Genomic DNA, 25,990 nt, shown 5'->3' on the forward strand with positions numbered 1-25,990 from the left:
TAGCGGTGAACATGCTACGGTAAACATGCTACGGTAAACATGCTACGGCAAACACGAAGCGGCATACGCGCGTCTGCACGTGTGCGGAGTGCCCAACTGAGATGGAGTCATCATGGTATGGCGAGAAGTTGCCGCCCGGGTACGGGCACGGCGGGGTGCGCGCGGTGCTCCAAATGGGTGTGGCTTTCTGAGCAGGGCGCCTCCCGCGCGGGTGCGCCGGGCAAAGAGAATAAAAAATAAGCATAGCAAAGGTAGTAGGCAATAAGCAGTAGGCAGTAAGCAGTAGGTAGTAGGCAATAGGCAGTAGGAAGTAGGCAATAAATAAACGTCTAGGCGGCCAAGCCGCTAAACGGCCAACGGTCGAACGGTGCATGCATAATGAATACCCAAACTGTGCCGAACAGCGGCGCGCGTCCCCCCTGTCCAAGCGCGAGTGGCGACTCCCAAACTGATAGCCATGATGGGCGCGATTGCCGCGATGGCGGGGCGGCCGCGTGCTGCTGCCCATGATGGCGCCAACAAATTGATAAGTGGGAAACAAAATAAAAAAAATGGCGGCGCGGCTGTTCCGCCGTTGCGTCGCCTCGTATCTGCGCTCCACGCATCACTTGGCGGCTTCCACCCCGCCGCGTCACTTCTTCACCGACATGTACCTCCTGCGGTAGAGGACCTTGGGCACCACCTCGTCGAGCAGCATGTTGAGGACGGCCCAGGAAATGCCAAACAGGTACTGCCACCAGAGCAAGCAAGTGGTGTTCAGCACGGAGGTGATTCCCGGAATGCACGTGGCCAGGAATGTCAAGGTGGCGGAAATGCTACAAGCCAAATGCATCCACATGTTTCTATTAAACACTTTGTAAAAGGGCTCCCAGCTTCGAACCGTATAAGCTCTCAACATCTCACACCAAACGGCAGAAATAAATGCCATGGTCCTACCTCTCTTAGATCCCTTAGAAGCAACGTCTTCAAAATTTTTACGAAACACCCCAGCTATGTTTTCTTCCTTTTCCTTAACAAGAGTATCTTCCTTTGGTTTACACCATCCAAAGTCATCTTCTTCTAAATAATCTGGGCAACCATCTTCCATTATGGTTCGGATGTCCGGATGGATTTCCCTCATCTTGGGACTTATATTGGGTACCTTTCCCTTTGCAGCTCCCCAAAAGGTGACGGTTCTTTTCTTCTCAGGGTGCCAGAAATTCACGTTGGTAACCCATCCCACGTAATCTGGGGAAACTCTATACTCATACGTACTGCAGAAATATTTATACTCATGTTTGGTGAGCGGATTGGAATCATCTGTGAGGGTGACCGTTCTGCAGGAGTTGTGGATATCATTTAGGGTGTAACTACCTGTGCAGATGTAAAGAGAAAATGCTAAGGACAGTAGAACACATAAGGCTTCAAAAATGGTGTGCGGAATGATTCCATAGAACCACCACTTCTTAGTCATTATAGGTTGCTTCTTCGGTCTGGGGGGCGTCTTCATATTGTCGTGGTTAGGTGGCTCTCTCGATAGAGCAACTGCTGGGCATCCATCAGTCATCAAATTTAAGAATAAGATTTGAAGTGCTTCCAATGGGAAGGGCATCTGAGCTGCGATGGCGATAGACAGGTAAAGTATTTCTCCTATGTTCGTGCCCAATAAGAAGCAAACAAATTTCTGGATATTTGAAAAGATGGTTCTTCCTACATCTATGGCGCTAACTACTGTGCAGAAATTGTCATCAATTAGAATCATCTCCGATGCTCCTTTGGCTACCTCCGTTCCGTTTATTCCCATCGCTACTCCTATGTCCGCTGCTTTCAAAGCTGGCGCGTCGTTCACTCCATCTCCTGTCATGGCCACTAGGTAGCCTTTCCTCTTCAGGGACTGCACGATGGTGATTTTGTCCTCCGGCTGCGCCCTGGAGTAGATTAAAATCTTGTCTGTGAATGCGTCTAGCTGGTCGTCCGGCAGGACGGGTTCGTTCGGGTTCTTGTTGATGTGCAGCTCGGAGCATTCGATGGCCTGCATGTTAGCGGTGGCGGCCCCCGTTTGAGCGGCCCCCGTTTGACCTGGGCCCTCCTCCTCTATCAAGCCGATGAGCTTGCCAATCGCAATGGCCGTGGGCTTCTGATCACCGGTGATCATGATGACCTTCACCTGCGCGTCTCTACACGTCTGGATGGCTTCCTTCACCCCGGGCCTGGGCGGGTCGAACGAGGCGACGTACCCCAGGGGGACGAACCCGCTCTCCTCATCCGTCGTGACAAATTTTAGTCTTTCATCCGCATCGTCTAACCTTTTCAGCATGTCTATGTGGTCACTGGTTAGCGGTTTAATGCAAACGGCGAGGACTCTGAGGGCCTTCTGCGAGAGTTCCAAATTCTTTTGGGCCAAAACGTCCTTCTCACTTTCGCTAATTTTGGCGCTCCAGCAGATTTGGGGTCCCTTGGGGGATTCCTCCAATAGGTGTGTACTTCTGTCTAGCAGCTTATCGGGGGCCCCCTTGATGAGCGCAATGTGGGTGAACTTCTTGCCCGGCCTCTGCAAATGGATGTACTCAAACGTATCCTCCTTCTTTAGCTTGTAAAAGGTAATTTTCATTTTCCTAGACGAATTGAAGGTAACTTCCAAATCGTCCAATCGTGTGTACTCCTTTACATACGAATGGTGGCTACCGTTGGTGACGAAGCTATAGCCAGCCTTGGCCGCTGCTACCACTATGGGTCCCTCACTCATGTTGCCATGAATGGTCCACTTGGACGTCTTAGGATCCCTCGCCAGGGTGGTGTCATACGAATTCAGATACGCAGCAAACATGAGGGACCTGGTCTTCTTCACATCTATGGAATCATTTTCTGGGTTCCCAAAATTGTACAGAATGGAATCAAAAGATATGCTCTGATTCTTGGCAATCACAATTTTTTTTTTTAATTCATTGGTCAGTTTGCTAGAATCAAAGAGACCACCATACGGTTCGAATCCCTTCGTGGGGTAAAAATCAAACGTTTTCGTCAACTTATTATTCTTATCACTTAGGGTAGAATTCTTTGCAAACGTTACCAAGTTGATGGCCGTCATCTTCCCTTCCGTGAGCGTTCCCGTTTTGTCTGAGCAGATGACTGAGCAGCATCCTAACGTTTCTACGGCGGGTAGCTTTCTCACGTTGGCATTCTTTCGCACCATATCCTTTGCCCCCGCTGAAAGGGTGATCGTTACCACCATGGGCAATCCCTCCGGAACGGATGAAACGGCAAAGCCGACGCCAATTATAATGATGACGAGGATGGGATCCTTGTCCGCATGTGCTGGGTCTCTATAATTAATCAGTACAGCTAACGAGATGATGAAGACCAAAACGATGATGGCAATGAGACCTATGAGTCCTCCCAATTTGTTTAAAGCAACTTGCAAGGGAGTCAATTTGCTTCCCTTACTGGATCGTTTCAATTGAGAGGCGATTTTCCCCACCTGGGTATTTAACCCCGTGGCGGTAACTATCCCTTTGCCTGAACCGTTCGTGACAGATGTGGTGGCGAAACATAAGTTGGTGGCAAAAGGGGTGGTGTAATCATCTGGCGTTAGAGTCTTCTTAATATCTTCCGACTCTCCTGTAAGCAAACTTTCATTCGTTTTCAATTCAATAACTTCCGTTAGTCTTAAATCAGCTGAGATGGAATCCCCCGTGTTGATTATTACTACGTCCCCTACGACCACTTCTCTCGAGGGTATCACCACCTTCTGCCCATTTCGAAGGACTGTACATTGGGGGGATGCCATTTCTGCCAATTTGGCGATTGCATCTCCTGAGGATTTTTCCATATAAGTTGCTAAACAGGCATTTAACGTAACTATACTAATGATGGCTATTCCTTCTACAAGTTCGTTCAGGATCAAACTGGCCAGCGCGGCAACGAGGAGGAGCACCACCACAGGGCTGCAATACTGGGAGAGGAAAATCAGCCACAGGGGCATTGCATCATCCTTTTCGATGAAATTCTCTCCGTACTTCTCTCGGTTTATTTTTACTTGCTCTGTTGTGAGACCTACATTCAGGTCCTGCAGGTCGAATTCCCTGCACAGGTTTTCGATGCTCTCCGTCGCGTCGTGGTTGTACCCCGCGGGGATTTGCCCCTCCTCCGCCGGCTTGGCTGCCACGGCCGTGGGTTTGGCTGCATCTGCCTTGGGTTTAGCCGCGTCTACCGTGGGCTTCGCCGTTTCTTCCTTCGGTTTGGCTGCCTCGGCCTTGGGTTTAGCCGCTTCTACCTGTGGCTTCGCCGTTTCTTCCTTCGGTTTGGTTGCGTCTACCTTGGGCTTAGCCCTTTCTTCTTTCGGTTTGGTTGCTTCTACCTTCGGTTTGGCTGTTTCTACCGTCGGTTTGGTTGCTTCTACCTTTGGCTTCACCACTTCCTCCTTTGGTTTCACCGCCTCTTCTTTCGGTTTCACCGCTTCCTCCTTTGGCTTCGCCGCTTCTTCCTTCGGTTTAGGCGCCTCCCCCTTTGGCTTCGCCGCTCCCTCCACTGGTTCAAGCTTCGGCTTCGGCTTCGGCTCGGGCTCGCGGCCCGCCCGCTGCCCGTCGGCGTCCCCGGCAGCAGGGGGAACGGCCTTCTTCCTCGGGGTGCTCACTCCATCGTGTTCTTTTTTTTTTTTGCTGTCGGTTCCTCCCTTTGGCTCACTGCTGTTTGAGTCGTTTTGGGTGTTCTCGGAATTCATAACTTTTTAGGCAAACACGGACGGTGGAAGGGGGGAAAAAGGAAAGAAAAAAAAAAACAACAAAATGGCGGTAAAATAACTATAATATGATAATGATAAAATAACCCTTAAAAATACTGCTCTATTTTATTATTATTTTTTCCTTCCTTAAGAGAGTGGATTGACTCTTATGGGCCCCCCACACTGGTTCTGGGGTCTTCCCTTCGCTGGTAGCCCTACGTGAGTGGTATAGGCTGGGGGGGGAAGAGTGTTCTCCACTGCTTCGCACAAATTTGGTGTTCCCTTTGTCAGGCGGGCTGCCACACAGGATGGTCCTCCCTATGCACGTCGCGTGGGAATCACGCAACAGCGGGAGGGGAGGAAAGAGTTGCGAAGAAGTTACGAAGTTGCAAATAAAGCGCTGCGACGAACGCGCCACTATACGCATACACAATGAACACAAATACGTTGGGGAAGTACAACTACGTTAGGATAAGCTAAACGGTGGGGAAATATATATAAAAAAAAAAAAAAAAAAAATTTACATCCTTTTTAAAAAAATAAAAAAAAAAAACTTTTACATCCTTTTTAAAAAAAAAACACAAAAAAGTTTTTTATTTGTTTTTCTTCAAAGGCGTGTTTTCTCGTTGTATACATGCAAAGTATACCTCTGCTGAAAAGTGTCACCATGAAAGGGTAAATATGAAACATATAAACAAACAGGTAAATTTATATGAATATAATGTAATATACTCCTCCGCTGCTCTGTTGCTATTTTTAACTTACACTCCTTTTTTAACTGGCGGAAAAAAAAAAAAATAAATAAAAAAATATAAAAATAAAAACGAACGAACAAACGAACAACGATTTTTTTTTTTCTTTGTCGTTAAAAAAAGAAAATAATTATTCCAAAGCGCATGTATTGTGTTATATGAAATTGCTGCGTATGCATCCGCGCCAATGGCATATGATCGCATCCGCTACGTGTATGTACAAAATAGATGGCAAGTAGAAATAATCAAATCAACGAGCGATGGCGAAGGTGGGATATGGCCCCCATACATATTTTATAAAACACGTGGTATTATATATATGTATATATATATATACCCTCTCGTGCATTTGCGTGAATTTTTTTTTTTTTTCCCTCCTGGAGGGAGGAAGGTGTTGTGTCGCCGCTTGCGACTTTGCCAAGCGGGCCAAAGAGGGGTTTATACATTTTTTAAAATAAAATGTATGCGTGCTGTTGCCGCGGAGTTCCAGAGAAGTCTGCCGCGAGGAGAACACTCTACCTGTGCGCCCAGTTGAGGCGGTGCGCTAGCGGCTACGCCCAAGAGGTGTAGCAAGGAAGAACACCTGTGGGAGGTGAGGCAAAGAAAAACGCCTATGGGAGGTGCACCAAAGTAACATATACGGTATGTGCGCCTTAGCACTCCTTCGTGTGGGACGCCGATCGCGCACCCTTCTTAACCCCTACCCCCCCGCTGAGTGCATTTCGTGCCCACATGCAACTTGCATATATGGGGCGGCCGGTTCCCCCCGCTTTCCTATTTTGCCTACCCTACTAAACGGACGCAACAGCGGTGGAAAAAAAAAAAAAATAATAATAAAATAAATAGATAAAAAAAAAAAAAAAATTATGCCCTTTTCAGTTCGCACTTCCCTGGGAATTTCCCCCTCGATTAGCAACTTGGCTCATCCCATCGCCCATTTTTGCAACAAGCTTCATTTCGAAATGGGAGCGGTGCGGCAAAAAAAAAAAAAAGAGTGTACGTCGCCATCCCGCGATAGGGTTTACCGGCAAACGACATATAGTTATAGAAGCCCAGTTAAACAACCCGGTGGGTTAAAACCTAAAGCGTATCTCGGCGCAGGGAGAGCAGCGCGCAAGGCTAACATGTGAGCCAAAAAAAGTATTTCTTTTTCTGGCCTGATGTAGTAGCCAATGGAATTAGTTTTTCTTCACTGTGGTTGAGCGAGGCACCGAAGCAGCACGCAATCAACCCGCGTGAAAATTCCCCACGCGTATGCCGAGCGAGCTTACCTATGTATGCTTGCTTATATGTATGCATACGCTCGGTGCACCAATTTTTGCGGCTACCACTCGTATGCTTAACCCAACATGGGGTCAAATCCACAGTTACACAATTTTTACGAAAAAAAAAAAAAAAAAAGAAAAAGGAACACATGACGAGGTTAAGCAAAAGAGTAGCAAAAATATAAATAAGCGTTTCATTTTTAATAAAAACACATCATATAACCGCTTGCAAGCGGCTTAATTACGTTCCCCAGTATAATTGGTTCTTTTTGCAGCTAAAAGGAAAAGCCCCCCTTTTTGAGGTAAATTCAGTGTTTGAATGTACCATGATAACGGGGGGGGAAAGCAAACTGCTTTCTTTTTCAAAGCGCATTTGAAAATGGCGCTTGTATGTATACAGTAGGTTGCTCGGGGGAGAATGCACACCGGTAGGGGGAATAGCAAGTTGCCTTTTCTCCCTGAGGGGGGAAAAAAAAACCACCATCACGGGGGCGAGGTGGAGAAGAAGGAGGAGCCTATTCATCCATCCTGATCTGCACTTAACTCTGCTTTTTTTTTTTTTTTTTTTTTTTCTTTTACAACAATTCGGTTATGTTCTTCTCAATGTCAAGGGGGTTAGTTCTTGGGGAAAAATAACTGACTACGTTTCCGCTCCTGTTAACTAAAAATTTTCCAAAGTTCCATCCGATGTTTTCTAGCTGTCCGTTCTTGTCGTGCATCTAGCGGGGGGATAAAAAAAAAAAAAAAAAAAAAAAGAGGTAACGTGCATGTTCATATTAATGTGCAACATGTAGCGGCAATCACTTTGCACCTGCACAGCATACAAATGCGATCACCCCTAGGGCACAACTTCGCACGATGGAAATCCACAATTCGCAAAAATCACCTACCGAGTCACAGTTGGCTTTCAAAAATTTGAACAGCTCATGAGTGTTTTCTCCATTGACTTCAATCGGGGAGAAGAAGTTATATTTGATTTTGTTTTTCTCGTTAAATGAGGAAATGTCACACGTGTTGGGAAATTCCTGGCTTAGGAACTGGCTGGTCGGGAAGGCCAAAATCTGAAAAGGGGGGATAGCAATATACGAAGTGGGCAGGGATGTAGGAAGGGGATAAGGATATACGAAGAGGACAATGATGTAAGACGGGACAATCACATTGCGGGGAAAAGCGGCAAACTGGAAAGCCCATTCCTATAGTGGGCAGCCGCTAATCAGCCAATGCGGGCGCGTTCGAAAGGGGGCTTTCATAACAGGTGGAATACCCCCTCCATTTGGTCAAATCGCGAACCTCTAATCCCCGCTCGTTCAATCGATCGTGCAACTCGTTAAGCTGATCCACATGCTTCCGCGTTAAGCCGCACTTGGACGCAGAGTTAACAATCAGCAAAACCTTGTTCTTGTAAGTAGACATCGGCACAGTTGTTCCATCCAGCTTCTTCACATGGTAATCATAAATGGAGGGGCGCAACTCCCCTTTCGAAACGGTTATTTTTTTGAAGAAGCTAAACATGTTGGCAGGATTTCTTCTTAAAATTAACAACACGACGAATAGCAGTGAAAACAGGAAAAGTTTCATCATGGGTAGGAGTTCAGGAAAATGCTTTTCCTTTTTTGTATAACCGATATTTCGTGCAACGCACAGGTGTAATTCTTGTTTTGCTTTTTTTTTGCAGTGGGAAGGGAAAAAAGAAAGCCTCCTCACATGGTGTTATTTTGCTCGATTATGCTGTTCCGCATTACAGCTATTTTGCTTCTTCACTAATGCTGCTGCTATTGTCACTGTCACTGTCACTGTCACTGTCACTGTTATTTTATTTTTTTTTTTTTTTTTTTTTTCTTTTGCTGACTTGTTCAGGCAAAATTTCGCAACTTAGCTAACTGAAGAAAAACCCTCCACGGGCGTGCACAGACTGGCGGTGATTTGCTCGCTCCCCGGAGAATGCGCCATGCTACGCATGATGGCTCCTTTTTTGTTCTCTCCACACAATTCGCACATGCAGCGTGGAAATCGGAGTTGGGGGAAATTCTGTCAATGTCGCCATGTAAAATGATGGGAAGGTTACGCAAGAGCAAAATGAAATTCAAGTTAGGCGAAGCGAAGAGGCTACATAATTTGTGGCTATTTTGCAAATAAGCAACCTTTTTGGGGAGATTTTTCTCAAGAGGGCAGAGCTCCAGTCGTTCTACGTGCGTATTATCCTTTCAAAACGATTTCTTTTTTCTCTCTTTTTTTAAGCAGAACGCGAATTTTTTTTTTTTTTCCAGTTCGCCCCTCAAAGGGGAAGAAGAACGATCAGGCGAGCCTCTACACGCAGGAAGCACCAATTTGTGGAAGCCTCACAATGAAAAAATTGCAAACGAAAATTAAGCATACTTGAGATGTGAATTTCATTGAGTGCGCCCTCTGTTTGTTCTTCCAACCCGGTCCACCTCCGCGGAAGGGAAGGAAAGGGTTTCGCACGTGTGGTGTATGGGCGTATGGCTATACCGGTGTATTATGACCATATTAACTCACACACTTGCGGTGCGTGGAGGAATGTCCATACTACCCCCTACATACACTCACATGTCATCACGTGCGATCGGATGCCTCTCCCCGCAAGCCAAGCCAGGTCACACCATAGCAAAACAGAACAAAACACCAAATGACCGCGCACACAGAACATGCTATTTTTAATTAAGAACCTGATTGGATGCGCACTTCTCCTGTTCGTGGTGAACACACATCTGCATGGGAGATGGCACAAATGGCAGGAGGAACTGCACTGGGGCAGAGTCCTCAACGGAGTAAAGACCCCCAGTTGTGTCCATCCGAACAGGAATAAGTGGCCATACAACATTAACAGAAATTGCAAGCCAAAAAGTTACCTGTACGTTCAGAATAAAAAAAGAAGGAAACGCCAGGCGTACAAGCTTAACAGGTATAAGGCCTGCTCGATTTTTTCAATCTTTGATAAGAGCAATGAGGGGAAAAAGAAGAGGGGGGGGCGGCCATCCGATGGAGGAGTACCACAGGAGGGGAAGCAACCCAGTGCAGAAGTACCACAGGAGGGGAAGCAACCCAGTGTAGAAGTGCCACAGGAGGGGAAGCAACCCAGTGTAGAAGTGCCACAGGAGGGGAAGCAACCCAGTGTAGAAGTGCCACAGGAGGGGAAGCAACCCAGTGCAGAAGTGCCACAAGTGGGGAAACAACCCTCCGGAGGAGTACCACAAGTGGGGAAGCCACCCACCGGAGGAGCACCACCGGGGGAGGTGCCCCCGCTGAGCACCCCCCACGGGTGCGAATCGGAGGGATGCATCGAGCTTAGCAACCTGGAGAGCAACCCCAAAGAGGCGCTAAAAAACGTGGCCACATACAAACAGCATTTAGAAAACTTCAAAAGCAGAGTGATTCTATCGCTTCAAACGATCTTCTGTTCATATACGAAGGGCATAGATAAGAAGGACAACTTGAGAGGCTTCGTCCTCCACATACTGAGCGACTTTGAGCGGAAGCACCTCGAGCACACACACCTAGCGGATGTGCAGAATATGCGAAATGAAAAAGTGAGGGAAGAATATCTGCAGAGCAATTACAACTGCTTCCTCGATATCGTTAAGACGATTGAGGAGAATCTGTACAACATTTTATTGTATAAAATTCAGTCCGTCAAGTTGAAGGCATTGGACGATATTAAAGAAACGGTCCTCTCGCACAGGGAAAGCAACGCGGATTACATTTCCTACGTTAATCATGTTAATAAAACGTTCGAAGCGTATGAAAAGAAGTTGCAGAGTTTACTCCCCGCGAGTTTTAAATTTTCCCTATACGAAAGGATGAGCAGGGACAGCGGCGTTGCGGAGGAGGAGCAGCGGAAGCGGCATCCCTCCAGTCTCTCCAACTTTGCGTACCACTTTCCGATGGAAAAATATGAACAGTTAATAAAAAAAAATATAAATTACGTAAAAAAATTATCGCACGATTTGACCAAAAAAAAGAAGAAAAGGCTCATTAAAGAAATTGAGCGAAGCAAGAATTATCAAAATATTTTACACATCATAGACAATCAACAAAAGCAAATTGAGATTTTGCAGGAACAACTCGAGGCAAACGTGGAAGGTTTCCCTGGGAAGTACTCCCCCTTCCACTGCGCAGTTGCCTACAGGATCCCGGACACGAATTTGAACATCTCAACGCAGTACGTTAAGGGGAAATTTAATGTCAAGCTGAATTGCATTCCGGACGACTCCTTGCATTTGTTGGGGTCGTACGGGTTTGTGAAGGCCCTCCCCTTCGGTAACTTGGGGCTGTCCTTCTCGCTGAACTTTTAATTGGAGCGGTTCGAGTGGTTCACGTGACTTTACGCCTTCGCAGGGCGACGTTCGAGCGGTTTGATTTAAACAAAATAAAATGATAACTTTCTTTTTTTTTCCAATTTTGCACGCGCAGGGGCTGCTCCCCATGGGGGAACCAAATAACGGACATTTATTTATACATAAATTTATTTATTTATTTTTATTTATTTTTTTTTTTTTAACCTACGTTTAAGTTGTTCAAAATGTTTCGGAGTATACAAATTAAAAAAGCAGTTGCGGTTCGGGTGCGCTGAGCACTGCGCGGGGTATTCAGCGGGGTATTTTGCGGGGTACTCTGCGGAGTATCGCCTGCGAGGTGCGGAGCGCGCGCCACCACGGTTACGATCACCACGCAGCTGCTTTCGCGGCATATATTGCAGCGTATGTCGAAGAGTCCATCTGGGCAACCACCTCAGCAACTATCTCAGCAACCGTCGTAGGCGCCATCCCTGTGGCCATCCCTGTGGTGTGCCCACCTCACAAGTCGTCCGCGCGCACATTGGCGTAGTAGGGCTCCAGCAGCTTCTTCAAATTGGCGAGGTTCTCCTTGACGAAGGTCTTCCACTTGTCCTTGCTGTTGAGGATGTTGTAGACAATTTTGTGCTCCCTCAGAATGTCAAAAAAGATTTGGTAGTTTTTATTCTTCTGCGTCAGCTCCAGGATCTTCTGCCTCACAGCTTCGATATGCTCGTCCGTTTTGATGCCAACGACCAGGTCCCTCAGGTCCTTCGATTTCATTAAGAGTAACAGGAGCTCCTTCATGGAGGTCCATTCCTCGCTGGCGTTGTCATCCAGGTGCAGATATTTTTTTATAACCCCTGTGTACTTGGTGACTTGGTCCGCCAGGGTGTTGTAAATGTTCTCCGCGGTGAAGCAGTTTGCCCCGGCGATCTGGAGGGGGGGAAGGGAGAAAGGGCAGATGAGGGGGGAAGGGAGAAAGGGCAGATGAGGGGGGTCGTCATCGTTGTAAGGGGTGGTATTATCGTTGCTGCTACTGCTACTACTACTACTATTGCTACTATTGCTACTACTACTGCTACTACTACCGCCGCTGCTGCCGCCGCCGCTGCCGCCGCTGCTGCCGCCGCTGCTGCCGCCGGCGCTGCGCGGGTAGGGAGGAAGGCGCAGCTGCCTTTTTCGAAGCTGCACTGGCGGCCTTACCTGGCCAGACAGAAAGACGTACACATTTTTGTTTCCCCTTCGGAAGTGATCCGAATTAAAATATTTCTCATTCATGCGCTTGCCATTGTTCCAAATGACCAAATCTTGCTCCTGTAGTTTTTTGTTTTTTAAACTGTTCGCTTCGATTATCACACTGATGGAGTCATTCACCAAGTCGCCCCACTTTTTCAGCGGCACCTTCTTCACGACGTTCTTGTGGATGACTGCGATTTCTTGCTTAACTTCCTGCGAGGGGGGGGTGAGGAAAACAGAATGGGAATTTTTCCACCCATCTGTTAACGCTTCTATGTGGGTAGGATTGCTTTTCCCTGGGGGGGTTCCCTTCCTGCCTTACATTTTCAAGGGCGTGTGCCAACGCGAGGGCAAAGAGGAAGCTTAGTATCCACAGGGGGGTTACTCTCATGGTTTGGGCTGGGGGGGGTGCGCACTTGGCGGCATAAATGCGTAGCCAAAAGGGGGGCAGCTTCGAATGGATAGCTGCCAAAGGTGTGGCGACCAAAAGCGAGGCGGCCAACTTCTCAATGGCGAAAAGGAAAAATTTGCAAATTTTTTCTCTCGCGTGGGGGGAGAGCAAAGTACGCAATTTTGTACCCGGGGTTGTTCCTTTTTTGCCACCTCCTGCTGTACAGCTCTGCTTTGAGTTGCCGATCTGGTTCAGCTGTGTTCTCTTCGTTGGGAGGGCTTCGCGGGGAGGGCTTCGCGGGGAGGGCTTCGTTGCGCAGGCTTGGTTGCCTTTGCTATGCCTCTTTTGCGCCGCCTCTTTCGCGCCGCTTAACAAAGCAATTGCGCGCCAGTCGGGGGGCTACGCATGCGCAGTGGCGAGTGGTGGTGCGTTCCGCCCAACGGGCATTTGCTTTGTTAAGCGGCGCGATGGAGGAACGGCTCACAGGATGGAGGGAATACGCTAAGGGAACAAGACGGGCGGAGGGAAAAAAAAAAAAATTAAAAAAAAAAAAAAACACCAAACAGCAGAACCTTCCAAGCTTAGTGCATTAATGTATTTCAAATAATCCGCTAACTGTTGACATACGTTTGGGGGAAACAAAAAAAGGATGCATCGCGGGGGAGTAAAGATATGTAGCCTGTCTGTTGAGCGCCGCGGAGAGAGCCACGCTTAAGTTTTGCTTCTCATTGAATGTGTGGGAACGCCCCTCTCTAATTGTTTCTTCAACTCTCTCACCCCGTTGGCCCTTTTATAATTTTTTTTTTTTTTTTTTTTCCGCAACGAGTGAGACGCTTGAGCGGCCACAAAGTTAGTGGTTTGAGAGTAAATAAACAAAAAAGACAAAATTGGGAAAAAGAAGTGAGAAGAAGTGGAGAAAAAATGGAGAAAAAAAGAGGAAAAAAAAAGTGAAGGAAAAGTGGAAAAAAAAAGGGTAGAAGAAAAAGTGGAGAAAAGGTGGGAAGGTCCCTCCTTGGGAACGCGCAGCCTGAGCAGAGCCGCCCAGCTCAAAAGAGGAGCTCCACTGGGGGGGATTTTGGAGGCAGTTTTGGAGGCATTGTTGGAAGCATTTTTGCAAGCAATTTTCCGTTTCAAGCAGCTTTGGCCATGGAACCCACCTCGCTCACCCCAAACAGACAAAGCTGGAGAGAAAGCAAATCGGGGTTATAAAAAAAAAACGGAAAATCTAGCACCAACTGTGCAACTTACACTCGCACGGAAAAAAAAAAAAATAAAAAGTAAATAAACAAACGAACGAACGAACGAGTGAACGAGTGAGCTCAATGGTTATGTTAGCCAATTTGAAAAAAAAAGACACCATTTGACGTTGGAACGCACTCTTAAGTTGTGAGTTTTTTTTTTTTTCTCTTTTTGGGAGTGACACGGCCAACCCGCTCAGTCGCCAAACGGAAGGACCTTCAGCGATGGATGGATGGCGCTAATGCGCTGAGGAGTAGCGGTTCGCTTCTCTTTTGCTCCCCCCCTCTCTCCTCTGCAGGGGCGTCCTACCACGTCCTGTGTACACACATGGGTAGGCACTAATCCGGAGAGACTGCAGATGGGATTATTAGGCCACATCGCGCAGATCACTCCCTGCCAGCACCCCGCAAGGTGGTCACTGCATATATGAACCCTTCGTCAAATGAGAACGCGTAAGGTCACCTCAGCAGATGCCTCACATTCCACCACCTCAGCTAAAACGTGCAGATGGGAGGCACCTCTTTGTGGGATGGAACAAATGTGTTTTATAAAACCCGAAATGTGGGCAACAAACGTTGCTGAACCTAACCTAGAGCAAACCAATTCAGTCGAGCGAGGCATCATAATGCATTCGTAAAAAGGTACCCTTCTGTATGTATGCCAGTGGGGATGGTGGGCACTGTACGCATCCTCCATGGGAGGATATACCTTTGAGTCCTCTCCTCATAGCGGCAACTAAACCCTCAGCGTAAAAAAAAAAAAAAAAAGAAAGTAACAATGGTGTGTAAATAAATAGCCAATGGGATGACAAAGGGGGTAGCTTACGGTTGGGTTCTCTTCTCCTTATGTGCACGGATGAGCATTTACATGTACAGGTAAACTGCAACGTGGATTAGCGTGTTTTCCCTTCCCTTCACTTCAGTATGCGAGCGTGTTGGGAGGAGTGACCCACCCTCACAAAGGGTCATTACAGTTGAGGAAAAAAGGAAAGAGGCGTATGCATCTCGCAGGAAAGGCCCTTCCAACGCACCATTGGTTAGCTGCCTTAAAAGGGGAAATATGTGCCTGGGGGGGATATCGGGAAAAAAAAAAAAAAAAAAAAAAAAAAAACTACATATATAAAAAAAATATCTTCGCAACTTCCCACCTCCTTAACTTCTAACCTTCTCCACCTGTTAGCGTTTTTTTTTGGTGCCTGGGTGGGAGTCCCCCTTCCCAAATTGGAAGCACAATTCGAAGTTTACCATCCTTTAACGGGATAAGCGGAGGAGGGCCACGAACATGCCCGGGATGCGTTCCCCCCAGCGGAAGATCGCAGGCAGGCCGTTGACAGGTTGTTGATAGGCCGCTCACTCCCCGCTGACCACCGCTAACCACCCCTAACCGCGTTGGATTGCGCTCACGCGGGGGAGCCGCCTCGACTGACGAGCACATCGCCGCGAAAAATGGCGTCGAAGGAGCCAAGCCACGGCAACAGCAACAGCAACAGTAACAGCAAGAGCAACCTGTTCTTCCTGGCGGTGAGCAAAAACAAGGCAACGGTGTACGAGTACGACGTAAGCTTCAGCAGCTGCATTGTTGAGGATATAGAGGAGCAGATCAAACGGAGCGAAGCGGATGGCGGGGTCCCCGGCGAAAGTGCGAAACGCGAGTGCGCTGATGTGAAGGAGAGCAGGAGCAATGGGACCCTGGCCGCAACGCACGCGAAAAAAACGGGGAACAAATTCAACAACGACTTTGTGATCAACCGGGGCATTCGCATTTACAAAGAGTTCGACGATGTGGAGCTAGCCACTTGCACAAACGATTATAAAAAAATAATTCTGGTGAGGAAGGGCAACTTACACGTGGCAGAAGTGATAGAGTTACAGGGGGAGACGAATGGGTCTTCCTTTCAAATCAGGGCGAAGACGCCCATAAAGGCAATTTGTAGCAGCCCTAAGGACAGCCACCTGGTGCTGTACTGCCAGTACAAGCCGGAGGTGTCAGCGCACAATTTGTTCGTGTATAGGGTTGGCGGGGTGGCTGGGAAGAAGAAGAAAAAGAAGAAAAAGGGGGATGCCGCCGGCAAGGGGGGCCAGCGCGACGGCTCAGAGCAAAGCGATGATGAGTGCGGGGAGGGCGGCCAGAACGAGCAGCACGATCAGCACAACCAGCACGAACTGCCCAACCAGCACAACCAGCACGAACTGCCCAACCAGCACAACCCGCTTAACGCTGTGGCTCCGCCCGTGCGCGTGGACACGCTGAAAAGCTACAGCAGCAAGACGTGGCCCTTCTACAAGTGGAGCGACAGCGAGTCCGTGTGTGCCCTCCGAATGAACAGCAGCATTTTTGTGTATAAGGACAACGACTTCGCGTCCTACGTAAGCAAGGCGCATTTTGAAAATTTGGAATTCTTTGACGTCTCCCCTGAGCAAAGTAAAAAAAAAGGAGTCCTCCTGGCGACATACGAAAGAGGGAGTAAGGGCAAGCCATCCGTTTTTAAAATTTTTAATTCGTCCAATTTGCAGAGTCATTTATACACCAAGTCCTTTTTCAATTCAGATGAGATGAAACTCAGTTGGAACAAAAATGCCACTGCCGTTTTGCTAAATGTACACACACAGGTAGATAAGGAGAAGCAGTACTACTACGGACTTAGCAATTTATTTTTTATAGAAACAGAAAAGTATAGCGAAGTGAACATAATGACAGATCGAGGCCAAATCTATGATTGCATCTGGTCGTATAATCAAAATAAGTTTTACGTTTGCAAAGGAGACATCCCAGCAGAAATTGTTTCATATGACAGATGTGCTAATGTAGCTCATTCGTTTGGAAGGCATAAATTTAACACCTTAAAATTGAATGGCTCTGAAAAGCTGCTTCTAACAGGTGGCTTTGGGAATTTAAGTGGAGACATCACCCTGTGGAATACCTCCACTAAGAAGGAAGTCACAAAAACGAAATCGTCATGTGCAGTCGTCTGCGAATTTTTTAATGATGGGAAGCATTTCTTAACTGCTACGACTCACCCAAGACTTCGGGTGGACAACCATTTGAAAATCTTTACGCATAATGGATTTATCGTCAGCAGAATAAATTTTGAAGAATTATACAACGTTATTATTCTTCCCCTTAACAAGATTAAATTTTGTGAAACGGATGCTTCTCTGGGTACCTACGTGGAAAACTCCAATGCGCAGATGTACATACATAAGCAGCTCGGGATCGATTCTAAGAAAACTGGCGTTTACAGGGCCCCTGGGACATCTGCCGCGGCGAGCTTCACCCTAAATGGGTTTATGAATGCCAAGAAGACTACGCAGAGGCTTAGCAAGCCAAAAACACCGGGCGCCAACTTCGTGCAGGAGCAGAAGAAGAAGGCCCCTCAGAAGAAGAAGAAAAAGAAGAAGAATCAGCAAACGGGGGAGGGCGATGCGGAGGCGGACACCCAGGAGAACGCCGAAGAGGACGCCCAGGAGGACGAACCGTAGGGAGGCCACCCCATCAAAGGGGCTTCTCACCAAAAGGGAAACCCCCTACAGTGTGTGTTCCTCTTCTGTTAAGCAGCTCCTCACCGACGAGGTGGACCCCTTCTTGTGGACCCCCACCGCGTGGAACATTCCCCCAAACGGTTTACCACCCTTTTGCATTCTTTTTTTTTTCCCTCTGGAAAGATGTAGCCAAATTGAAAAACACCTGCTGATTTAACCTCTGTGAGGAAGTTTCTCTCTCTTTTGCAAAATTGACCAAACTGATGTTCTTATTTTGGGGGGAAGGGGAGGTGCCCCTCTGTGCGTCATCATCTATGATTAGTTGCACCAACAGAAATGGGTACCCCCAAAAGGGAGTGTTAACCGGAACGGCCATGCTGGTTGGCCTTCTCCCGGTGAGCAGCAAAGACTCCCCCGTCAGATGATCACTTCTTATCTGCCAAATGTACCCCTCCCCATTCCCCTAACGTAACGGGGGTTGTGGGCCCCATTTTTTGGCCTCCTACGTGTAGAGGTACAACACTCTGCCATGCGTGTTGGACGCACTTACGAAAGGGGAAACACTTGAGGGGGGGGGCCAACGTAGGAGAATGTGCCGCTATACCCCGTATGTTAGTACCATTCACGTCGGGGACCCGCTCAACGGTACACTGCTACGCTCTGCCATCACTCTTTGGAGAGACCAACCTAACGTGAACCTGACGGGGAAGGGACCACCCCGATGCGACGAACAGGCACGCAATTGCGAAGGGGGCAAAACTGCCATTCGCTCATCTTGGTCCACCCATTTCCTAGGTTAGCCACGTCAGGGGAAAGAACAGGGATGCAGCTCCTTCGGCAATGTGCTTCACCTGGCTGGCTATCGCCGATTACCCCGCCCTTTTCCCTTTCACCGCCAATCACACGGTAGGCGGCTCCCCTAAAAGCTGAGGCAAATACTTCCATATGTGTGATTGTAAAGGAGGCGAAAAAGAGGGAAGCGTTGTTCTTATGTACGTGCGCGGGGTGCACACACGCATGCATAGCATGCACAGCGTACATGAGGCATGGTCACATGGGCATGTGAATGCATGGTCAGGTGAATGCATGGTCACCTAGACACACGATCACACGGACGTGTGAATGCACAAACGCGCAGATGCCTATACATAAGCGTTTTTCACACGTGCACTCGTGCACGCGTGGGGTCATATATGCAATTAGGGTAGGGAAAAAAAAAAAAAAAATTAATTCAATTTAGCCTTCCAGCCACAAAAGTTAAACCAGCTATGCAAAAAACCAAAAAAAAGAAAATTTGTGATGAATATGTAACTGTTGGTCCTCTGGGCGCACACACTCACTTGCTCCCGTCGATCGAATCGGTTCGTCGCTCTCGCAGTTGCAGTTGCTTCTGCAGTTGCTTCTGCCGCTGCTGCCGTTTGGGGGTGCAACTCTGGCTTGGTTTTACACGTCCGCGTGCGCGCCTATATGTGCATAGGGGGGTACAAGAGCGCATGCCTACGTGCTTTCGTGCGTGCATACATCGACACACGCATGGCGAGCAAAGGCATGCCTGACGCCAAAGAACTGGGGGGGGGAAACGTGAGCCACTTCGTTACAACTGCGCGTCCTCATTCAGAGCTGGACTCTACCGCGGGGCAGGCATCTCGAACACACGCTGCTTTTAAAATAGGGTCATGCCGCCTCTGCTGCATGGCTGACGAACAAGGGGGCGCAACGCGACGAAGTGCGCATCGGTTTCCCCGTTCGCTGCTCACGTCTGGCACGTACACTGTCTTGGTTAAAATGGGGCGTCTCTTCGTGCAGTGAGGGTATCTGCGCGCGGTGATGGTTTCTGCGCGGTGATGGTTTCTGCGCGGTGGTGGTCTCTGCGTGCGGTGATGGTATCTTCGTGCGGTGATGGCCTCTGCTTTTCCTTTTTGGGGGTTTCTAATTGCGGCGTTAAGGTACGCCAACACGCTGCTAACACGCCGCCAACACACCGCCGCTTTCGCTTTACCCGTTCGATTCGTCCTGCTGGGCCACTTCTTCTTTTCTCCCGTTTGTAAATTGCGCCACTGTTATGAGTGCCTCTTCGGGCGAAACGCTCCATGCAGTTGGCGGTAACGGCGCAACTTTGGGATGGCCGCTTTTCATGGGGTGGCCCCTCACTGCTGCGCGCAGGCCACTCTCTGGCCCTCCATCTCGGGCTGATGATCCTCGTCATCGTAGGCCTCCTGCTGCTGCTGCTTGCTGAGTCTCTGCTTCAGGTACTCCTTGTCGACGGCCTGGCAAGTAACCACTTCACATTCGCTATTTTCCAAATCGTATTTCTTTTCAATTTCATTTTGCTTTTTCAAAACCTTCAAGATTTCCTTCTTCTCATTTGTTATGACCAAATCCATGGGGTACTCCACCTCGAACGTAATGTACAGGTTCCCCTTCTTAAAAGGGTCCTTATACGTTGGCATTCCCTCTTCCGCGATTTCTCTAATATCTCCATGTCTCACAAAACCCGAGTTTGTACAGTCCACTAAAATTTTCCTTTCATCTAGGTGCATAATTTCCGCAACAAATCCGGTTAGCGATTCGTATAGGGAAATCTTATGAGTGATAAACAAATCGACTCCTTCTCTCCTAAATAGCTGATGCGGTTTCTCATTCAGTATGACGACGAGATTTCCTGTAATTACATTTGGCTTTTCGTCTGCTTCTCCATTGAACACTATTTTGTGTTTGTTGGGGGCTCCCTTTGGAATATACACTTCAATAATTTTTCTTGTTTTTAAAACGCATCCTCCTTTACAATTTGCACACTTATCCTTTTCGTTAAATATTTTTCCCTTTCCTCTACATCCGTTGCAGGTCACTTCCGTTTGATGTAACACACTGGAGTGATACCTCATGTACGTTTTCGTTCCTCTTCCGTTGCACTGCTTGCAATCCACTTTGGCATCCTTTGGCCCACCGTGACCTTCACAATTGGCACATATAACATCTTTACTGATAGCTAATTTTTTGGTCGCTCCGTTGTATAGCTGCTCCAGAGTTACCTTCACTTCGCTTACAATATCTTCTCCTCTCTTTTTCTTTCCCTTTCCTGCATTCAGTATGAAGTCAAACAGGTCGGTTGCGTCGGCTGGCTGTTCTCCATTTTCGAGGCCTTCCTCTCCGTACTCGTCGTACAATTTCCTCTTTTCCTCATCAGACAGAACTTCGTACGCTCTCGAGATCTCTTTAAATTTCTCTGGGTCTCCTCCCTTATCTGGGTGATGTATTATAGCTAGTTTTCTGTACGCTTTTTTTACTTCATCCGTTGTGCAGTTTTTTTTTAAATTCAAAACTTCATAATATTTTGAATTGTTTACCTGAACGGGGGGGGGAAAGAAAAAAAAAAAAAAAAAAAAGGCAAATTTGTATGATCTGTTCAGGCGTTTTATTTGTATATTTGTATATTTGTATGTTTTTTTTTTTTTTTTTTAGCTAGCTATTCAATCGTTCGACTGCAGGGCGGCGTTTTCCCTTCGTTGTGCGCAAAAAAAGGGAGCACGTTGGAAAATGCGGAAAAGGACAAAGCGGGGAGGTGGCATTGTGGCAGCTCAGTGTTGGTATAGCCACATTTGACTTTTCCACATGCACAGCCTTAAGGGCGCGCGCGCCACACAACAACCCGCTTCCACCTGTGTACGTACGCAGCATGGCACATGTTAACGAAACTTATGCGCGCGGGTTGCAGCCCAGCGGCGCGTGGCTACATATGTATGTACATGTTTGCATATGCGAGGAGTTGCGTAAATTGGTAAAAAGGAACCGTATTTTTTTCAAGCATGTACAAAGGCGTGCTTCCATATGTATGCCAACTCAGTGGGAGAATTTCCCCCGCTGGGGGCATTTGCAGCTCCTCCCCGCCGCTCACTCCTCTCTCTTTCTTACTTCTCTTTTCCTACGGGCCTGTTGCCCGCCCATAGAATCGAAGGGGAAACCAGAAGAGAAAAACATTTTTCACTTTCTTAAATGTAGGGGATGTGAACAGTAGTTTTTGTAAAATTATCAGCTTTGGGAGGCTCTACAAATGATAACTCTTCGAGTTATGTGCCGCTCAATTCGTATGGCTGCGTTTTTTAGGAGATGTTCACGCAATTTTTTTTTTCGTACAATGGGTGATTGATGAGGATGGATGTACGTTTTTCTGCTTCTTCTCCTGCTTGCTTCTTTTAAGGGTTTCTTTTTCGTCGCGCGTTTTTTTCTCCTTTTTTTTTTAATTTGGCTTTGCTCATACGGCACGTGTTCGCGTTTGTGTTCGAGTACAAATACGGATGTAACGCATGTACGCACGAAGGGAATGTACGTTTACGTATATATACGTATGTGGTATGCATGTACGTTCATATACGTTTATGTATTACGTACGTTCGTATACGTTTATGTATTTTACGTACGTTTATATACGTTTATGTACGCACGTGGGGGTACCCCTGGTGATGTTAAGCATGTACGTATGTATACATATGCACGAGTTACGTATGCGCAAAAATGCTAAATGATATGTAGGCGCTGGTAGGCTGGATCAGCGATGGCTTATGCAGTGTACGTGAGCATTTTCACTCTTTAATTTTTTCCCCTCCTTTGGTTTTTCCTTTTCTTGCATTTGTTGCTTTTGTTGCATTTCTTGCGTTTCCCGCTTTTATTATTACATTGTTACATTATTTTATTATTATTTTTTTTTTTTTCCCTGCCATTTGATGTTCATGGCTGTTTCGAAAAAAGCGCATGTTGCAGCTGCATCGGTGGCGAATTATTTTTTTTTAAAGCCCCTCTCCCCCTCGGCGTTCGCGCGGCAGCGGTAGTAGCGGCTGTAGTGGTAGGCTGCTAACAAAGCGCAAGAAACGCTTGCTCGTGCATAGGCGCACGGGAATGAAGGGAAGTACGCGCGCGGCTGGGTGGATAGGTTGATGAAGGAACATTCGTGGATGCATATCTACCTTTCCGTATACTTATCTTATGTACGCTTCAACTGGGAAAAACAAGGGCGTATTATTTTTTTTTTTTTTTTGGCCACTTCCTATTTTGCTACATATTTGTGCCACCCCTTATGCTGATGCATCTCTGTATACGTATGCATATGTACATTTCGAATGCGTGTATTATGTAAAAGGCACGGCGGATTCTTTTAAAAGCGATGAGGAAGGTCACCCATGGATCTTCATTCGTTTGGCGCCAAGTGGTGCGCGTGGGCAGGTACGTAGCAGGAGGGGGCAATCAAATGGGTTATTATGCATCTCTATGCATGTATGCACTCCCATGTGGGAACATCGCTCGCACCAACTTCTCTCATTTTTCCGTTCGCCGCTTCCTACGCTGGAGGAAAAAATTCCCAGTTGATGTGGGCCGCCCTCTCGTGATCAAGTCACTTTTGGAAGTTCCGTTTGTCTTTGAAAAAGGCACCCCTTTGGTGGAAATAGACCTTTTTTCTTTTTGCCACTAGGCCACATACGCCGCCTCGTTCGCGGCCACGTGTTTTCCACCACGTCAGCAGCTGCGCTCAGGCCACATGTCCTCTGAGCCACGCGAGGGGTTTCCTTCCTCGAAAGTTTTCCCCACCAAAAGGTTTCAGTTTTTCTTCGCTAAGCGGCACAGCGGCACTACTGCACATGCGGATGCCCAACTTGTGTAGGGTGAAAAGGCTCGGCGAAAGGGAAGGGGGCCACCTGTGTGCAATTCCTTCCGCAAAAAAAAGAGCTAATTGGTAGAAGTGGCACTGCAGGTGTAGGCAGGGATATTCCCTTTCTCTGTTCAGCACAGCTGGGTGACCCCATGAGAAGTTCGCCTTTTTCTTACAAGTGGTGCCTTCCTCCTTATGGGGAGCGCATTCCATGGGTACCCTTGTGAAGGGCACGCAAGCGGCGGATAGGGGCCCAGTAAAACATACACACATAGTACAGACGTAGGGGTACACCTCCATACGTGTAGCCAAATACAAAGTGGAGAGGGTGCCAAGTGAAAACCGCTCTGCAGCAACGTCCAAATATGTTCAGCGCATTTAATTGACTAGCTGTTACGCAGCTGTTTTGTTCCGCCACACCCCCAATAGGTGAAGCGCACATTTTGGCTGTTCTCCTCTCGGAAAAAAAAAAAATTTACTTATCACCACGTTCTTCCCAAATGAACGGAGGTGTAGAGGCTGTCCATCTGACACCCCCACCCGAGTTGTACACCACGTTTGCAAAAGGTGGCGAATTTTTTTTTTTTTTTATTCCACCACCTTTATCATTGACGTTGCAAAGTTGAATAAGCAGAGGTGGGTATCTCCCCACTTTGGTGCTTTTTTAAATGCCGCCTTGCACATTCGCTCAATTCTATGTGAAATAGATGTTGGTCAGTTAGGAGGGGCAGACGGGCCATAAGGAAAGAGCCCCACTTGAGTGGAACACCCCTCAGCCACTTCTCCACAGAATTACCATCATGTTGAGGTTTAATCCGTCGCGCGGTTGTCCCTAATTTGGAAGGTGCAGGTGTTCTTATGCTTGGCTCTAACAAGGGGGCACACGCAGAAGTGATGCAGCGGTGGAGCGGCGCAGGTTGGCCCACTTACCAATTGCGAAGCAGCCACTGGGGGGAGAGCCGAAATGGAGTACACCCCCCGCCAATTTGCCGAATGGAGAAGATTAACTTTTTGGTGCGCTTGCGTTTCGTTAGGCTGCCTCGTAGTGGCGCCCCGTCTTGACAATTTTGCCTGACTGTTCAGGCGAAAAGGAAGGCCCTCTTTAAAAGTGTTCACAGGGTGTTTACATGTATGTTAACAGATTGTGCTGTTATGTGAGGAATCCTCCCCCCATTAGAGGTGCTCCAAATATTTTTCACAACCCGTGGGGTGAAAAGAAAAAAATTAGATCGCTTAGCATACGCATAGAGCAGCGGGGGGAGGGCCCACATGAATGGACTCTCCCCCCATGGTGCAGTTAAGGCATAGAGGGAAAAAAAAATCCACGCTGGGGAGGGGGAAGCCCGCGTGGTGGATTACATGCATAGAGGGGTAAAGCATAAAGTTATAAGTTTTTTTTTTTTTTTTTTTTTTTTCACATTTTGGCAAATTCATCCTGAAAAGGGCACAAACGGAGAGTCCCAACGAAGGCGTTGTTTTTTCCGTTCGCGCGAAGGGGAGATGCTTCCCGGTTAGCTGCCCCTGGTGAGGTAATCCCCAAGTAGTACGGGCAGGGGGGAACATCGCACCTAAACATTTCATAGCAAAATTAACCAACCAGAGGGAGGAACCCCCTTAAGGCTGTTACACACAGGGGGTGTATACACGTAGAAAGGCCCCGTAGTAGCCACCATAACATTTTCACCACAGAGTATTCTTTTGAGAAAAAATGGAGAGGGGGAAAAACCCAATGGAGGCAGAACTCAACAGAGCGCCGCAAGAAGTCAGTTTGAGCGCATTTAGCCTTCTGTTTAGCGAAATTGTGCAATACTGCCTATGGAAGAGCAAGCGGGGGTACCGAATCGAGGATTCCCTACATGAAATGGGATTACGAGTTGGTTACAAGCTAAACGAATACCTACCATATAAGAATAAAACGAAGAGGTGTGTAAACATCATCAGCATCTTGACCTTCCTCTCAAAGCATTTGTGGAAATATCTTTTCCAGCACTCTTCAGATTTGCTCAAATCGCAGGATAGCATTTACGAGTATATGCTCTGCGACAAGAACATTTTACTTAACAGGTTTATTAGCGTGCCCAAGGACTACGGAAATATAAACTGCGCCTCCTTCGCTGCTGGCATCGTCGAGGGGATGCTCTGCAGCGCGGAGTTCCAGGCAGAGGTGACCGCGCACACGGTGTATGAGGATGAGAAAAATTTCAACACCACCATTTTTATAAAGTTCTACCCGGAGGTTGTGAACCGGGAGAGGGGAGAGAAGTAAAGAAAAGAAGTAAAGAAAAAAAGAAAAAAAAGAAAAAAAAGAAAAAAAAGAAAATTTAATTTGCTAAGAGGATGGCATATCTCCTCCACTTCGCTACATTTGCTTTGCTTTTTTTGTTTTTTTTTTGATGAAATTTCCAAATGGGCTCCTGCACAGGAGTACCCACCCGTGGGGAATAACATACGAGTCGGTCACTCACCCTGCGTGGTTAAACTTTCTTGGGATTCGTATCCCCCATGTGTGTGGTATGTATGTGCTATGTGTATGGAGATTCACCCGTGGGGAAATTAATCGGCAGCGAGCGAGGGGGTGAAGGCCCTGTGGGGGGGCGTCTACAAGGGGCGCTTCCAAAGTTTTACACCCCTGGAAAGAAAAAAAAAAAAAAAAAAAAAAAACATACCTATGAATATGCTTATGAACATACGCAAAACATACGTGGGAACATACGTGGGAAATACTTCCCCGCGTACATGCATGCCCGGTGCAGCCGCGGCGACCGGCCGTGCGAATTCGTTTCCCCCACCTGTGGTGAAAAATGGGAGATCACACCCCCCGGGGCCCCTTCCACTTCGCCGGCCGCACCGGGTGACTCAAATGATAACTTTCTCTTACGCAGTGCATATGCTGCTCGGCAGCGGGGCTGCCCATCTGCACGACACTACATTTGCATGCACCTTCACGCATCAGCACAGTCGAGCATACACGTACACAATTGGCGCGAACTGCC

The 25,990-nt window shown here is 47.6% G+C and overlaps 7 protein-coding genes across 7 annotated transcripts, besides 36 other annotated features; 3 read left to right on the forward strand and 4 right to left on the reverse strand.

Moving 5' to 3' along the window:
- Window positions 1-631: 631 nt before the first annotated feature.
- On the reverse strand, window positions 632-5,198 carry PVX_084625 (P-type ATPase4, putative; the record flags this gene model as incomplete). The annotated part of the gene is made up of 1 exon (XM_001616542.1): window positions 632-5,198. Exon 1 carries the CDS (start codon window positions 4,697-4,699, stop codon window positions 632-634), a length of 4,068 nt encoding a protein of 1,355 aa, XP_001616592.1. The 5' UTR covers window positions 4,700-5,198.
- Window positions 5,095-5,114: a microsatellite.
- A 182-nt stretch (window positions 5,199-5,380) lies between the features above and the next one.
- Window positions 5,381-5,419: a microsatellite.
- A 240-nt stretch (window positions 5,420-5,659) lies between these two features.
- Window positions 5,660-5,683: a microsatellite.
- Window positions 5,684-6,161: 478 nt separating this feature from the next.
- Window positions 6,162-6,211: a microsatellite.
- Window positions 6,212-6,366: 155 nt separating this feature from the next.
- Window positions 6,367-6,401: a microsatellite.
- A 329-nt stretch (window positions 6,402-6,730) lies between these two features.
- Window positions 6,731-6,754: a microsatellite.
- A 407-nt stretch (window positions 6,755-7,161) lies between these two features.
- Window positions 7,162-7,189: a microsatellite.
- A 102-nt stretch (window positions 7,190-7,291) lies between these two features.
- On the reverse strand, window positions 7,292-8,520 carry PVX_084630 (glutathione peroxidase, putative; the record flags this gene model as incomplete). The annotated part of the gene is made up of 3 exons (XM_001616543.1): window positions 8,007-8,520; window positions 7,607-7,777; window positions 7,292-7,435 (listed from the first exon to the last, which is right to left on the reverse strand). The coding sequence occupies exons 1-3, from the start codon at window positions 8,295-8,297 to the stop codon at window positions 7,292-7,294; spliced, it is 606 nt and encodes a 201-aa protein (XP_001616593.1). The 5' UTR covers window positions 8,298-8,520.
- Window positions 7,345-7,367: a microsatellite.
- Window positions 8,380-8,436: a microsatellite.
- Window positions 8,424-8,455: a microsatellite.
- Window positions 8,521-8,734: 214 nt separating the features above from the next.
- Window positions 8,735-11,029, forward strand: PVX_084635 (hypothetical protein, conserved; the record flags this gene model as incomplete). The annotated part of the gene is made up of 1 exon (XM_001616544.1): window positions 8,735-11,029. The coding sequence occupies exon 1, from the start codon at window positions 9,383-9,385 to the stop codon at window positions 11,027-11,029; it is 1,647 nt and encodes a 548-aa protein (XP_001616594.1). The 5' UTR covers window positions 8,735-9,382.
- Window positions 9,265-9,296: a microsatellite.
- Window positions 9,784-9,803: a microsatellite.
- Window positions 9,970-9,998: a microsatellite.
- Window positions 10,553-10,586: a microsatellite.
- A 48-nt stretch (window positions 11,030-11,077) lies between the features above and the next one.
- Window positions 11,078-11,127: a microsatellite.
- A 108-nt stretch (window positions 11,128-11,235) lies between these two features.
- On the reverse strand, window positions 11,236-12,638 carry PVX_084640 (hypothetical protein; the record flags this gene model as incomplete). The annotated part of the gene is made up of 3 exons (XM_001616545.1): window positions 11,236-11,944; window positions 12,215-12,460; window positions 12,570-12,638. The coding sequence occupies 3 exons, from the start codon at window positions 12,636-12,638 to the stop codon at window positions 11,531-11,533; spliced, it is 729 nt and encodes a 242-aa protein (XP_001616595.1). The 3' UTR covers window positions 11,236-11,530.
- Window positions 11,938-11,995: a microsatellite.
- Window positions 11,996-12,055: a microsatellite.
- A 422-nt stretch (window positions 12,639-13,060) lies between the features above and the next one.
- Window positions 13,061-13,090: a microsatellite.
- Window positions 13,091-13,330: 240 nt separating this feature from the next.
- Window positions 13,331-13,350: a microsatellite.
- Window positions 13,336-13,362: a microsatellite.
- A 456-nt stretch (window positions 13,363-13,818) lies between these two features.
- Window positions 13,819-13,847: a microsatellite.
- Window positions 13,848-14,855: 1,008 nt separating this feature from the next.
- Window positions 14,856-14,883: a microsatellite.
- A 272-nt stretch (window positions 14,884-15,155) lies between these two features.
- On the forward strand, window positions 15,156-17,356 carry PVX_084645 (hypothetical protein, conserved; the record flags this gene model as incomplete). Its single annotated transcript, XM_001616546.1, has 1 exon — window positions 15,156-17,356. Exon 1 carries the CDS (start codon window positions 15,323-15,325, stop codon window positions 17,354-17,356), a length of 2,034 nt encoding a protein of 677 aa, XP_001616596.1. The 5' UTR covers window positions 15,156-15,322.
- Window positions 15,676-15,721: a microsatellite.
- Window positions 15,803-15,827: a microsatellite.
- Window positions 17,149-17,173: a microsatellite.
- Window positions 17,232-17,257: a microsatellite.
- A 1,251-nt stretch (window positions 17,357-18,607) lies between the features above and the next one.
- On the reverse strand, window positions 18,608-22,072 carry PVX_084650 (DnaJ domain containing protein). The gene is made up of 2 exons (XM_001616547.1): window positions 21,269-22,072; window positions 18,608-20,703 (listed from the first exon to the last, which is right to left on the reverse strand). The coding sequence occupies exons 1-2, from the start codon at window positions 21,332-21,334 to the stop codon at window positions 19,504-19,506; spliced, it is 1,266 nt and encodes a 421-aa protein (XP_001616597.1). The 5' UTR covers window positions 21,335-22,072; the 3' UTR covers window positions 18,608-19,503.
- Window positions 20,615-20,638: a microsatellite.
- Window positions 20,775-20,886: a microsatellite.
- Window positions 20,949-20,969: a microsatellite.
- Window positions 21,159-21,225: a microsatellite.
- Window positions 21,574-21,696: a microsatellite.
- A 363-nt stretch (window positions 22,073-22,435) lies between the features above and the next one.
- Window positions 22,436-22,476: a microsatellite.
- A 404-nt stretch (window positions 22,477-22,880) lies between these two features.
- Window positions 22,881-22,901: a microsatellite.
- A 1,383-nt stretch (window positions 22,902-24,284) lies between these two features.
- Window positions 24,285-24,308: a microsatellite.
- Window positions 24,309-24,330: 22 nt separating this feature from the next.
- Window positions 24,331-24,351: a microsatellite.
- Window positions 24,352-24,413: 62 nt separating this feature from the next.
- On the forward strand, window positions 24,414-25,278 carry PVX_084655 (41-2 protein antigen precursor, putative). The gene has a single exon (XM_001616548.1). It carries the CDS (start codon window positions 24,706-24,708, stop codon window positions 25,261-25,263), a length of 558 nt encoding a protein of 185 aa, XP_001616598.1. The 5' UTR covers window positions 24,414-24,705; the 3' UTR covers window positions 25,264-25,278.
- Window positions 25,279-25,526: 248 nt separating this feature from the next.
- Window positions 25,527-25,554: a microsatellite.
- Window positions 25,555-25,990: the final 436 nt, after the last annotated feature.

The sequence above is a fragment of the Plasmodium vivax genome, chromosome 13 (assembly GCF_000002415.2).
Source record: "Plasmodium vivax chromosome 13, whole genome shotgun sequence".
Classification (NCBI taxonomy): domain Eukaryota; phylum Apicomplexa; class Aconoidasida; order Haemosporida; family Plasmodiidae; genus Plasmodium; species Plasmodium vivax.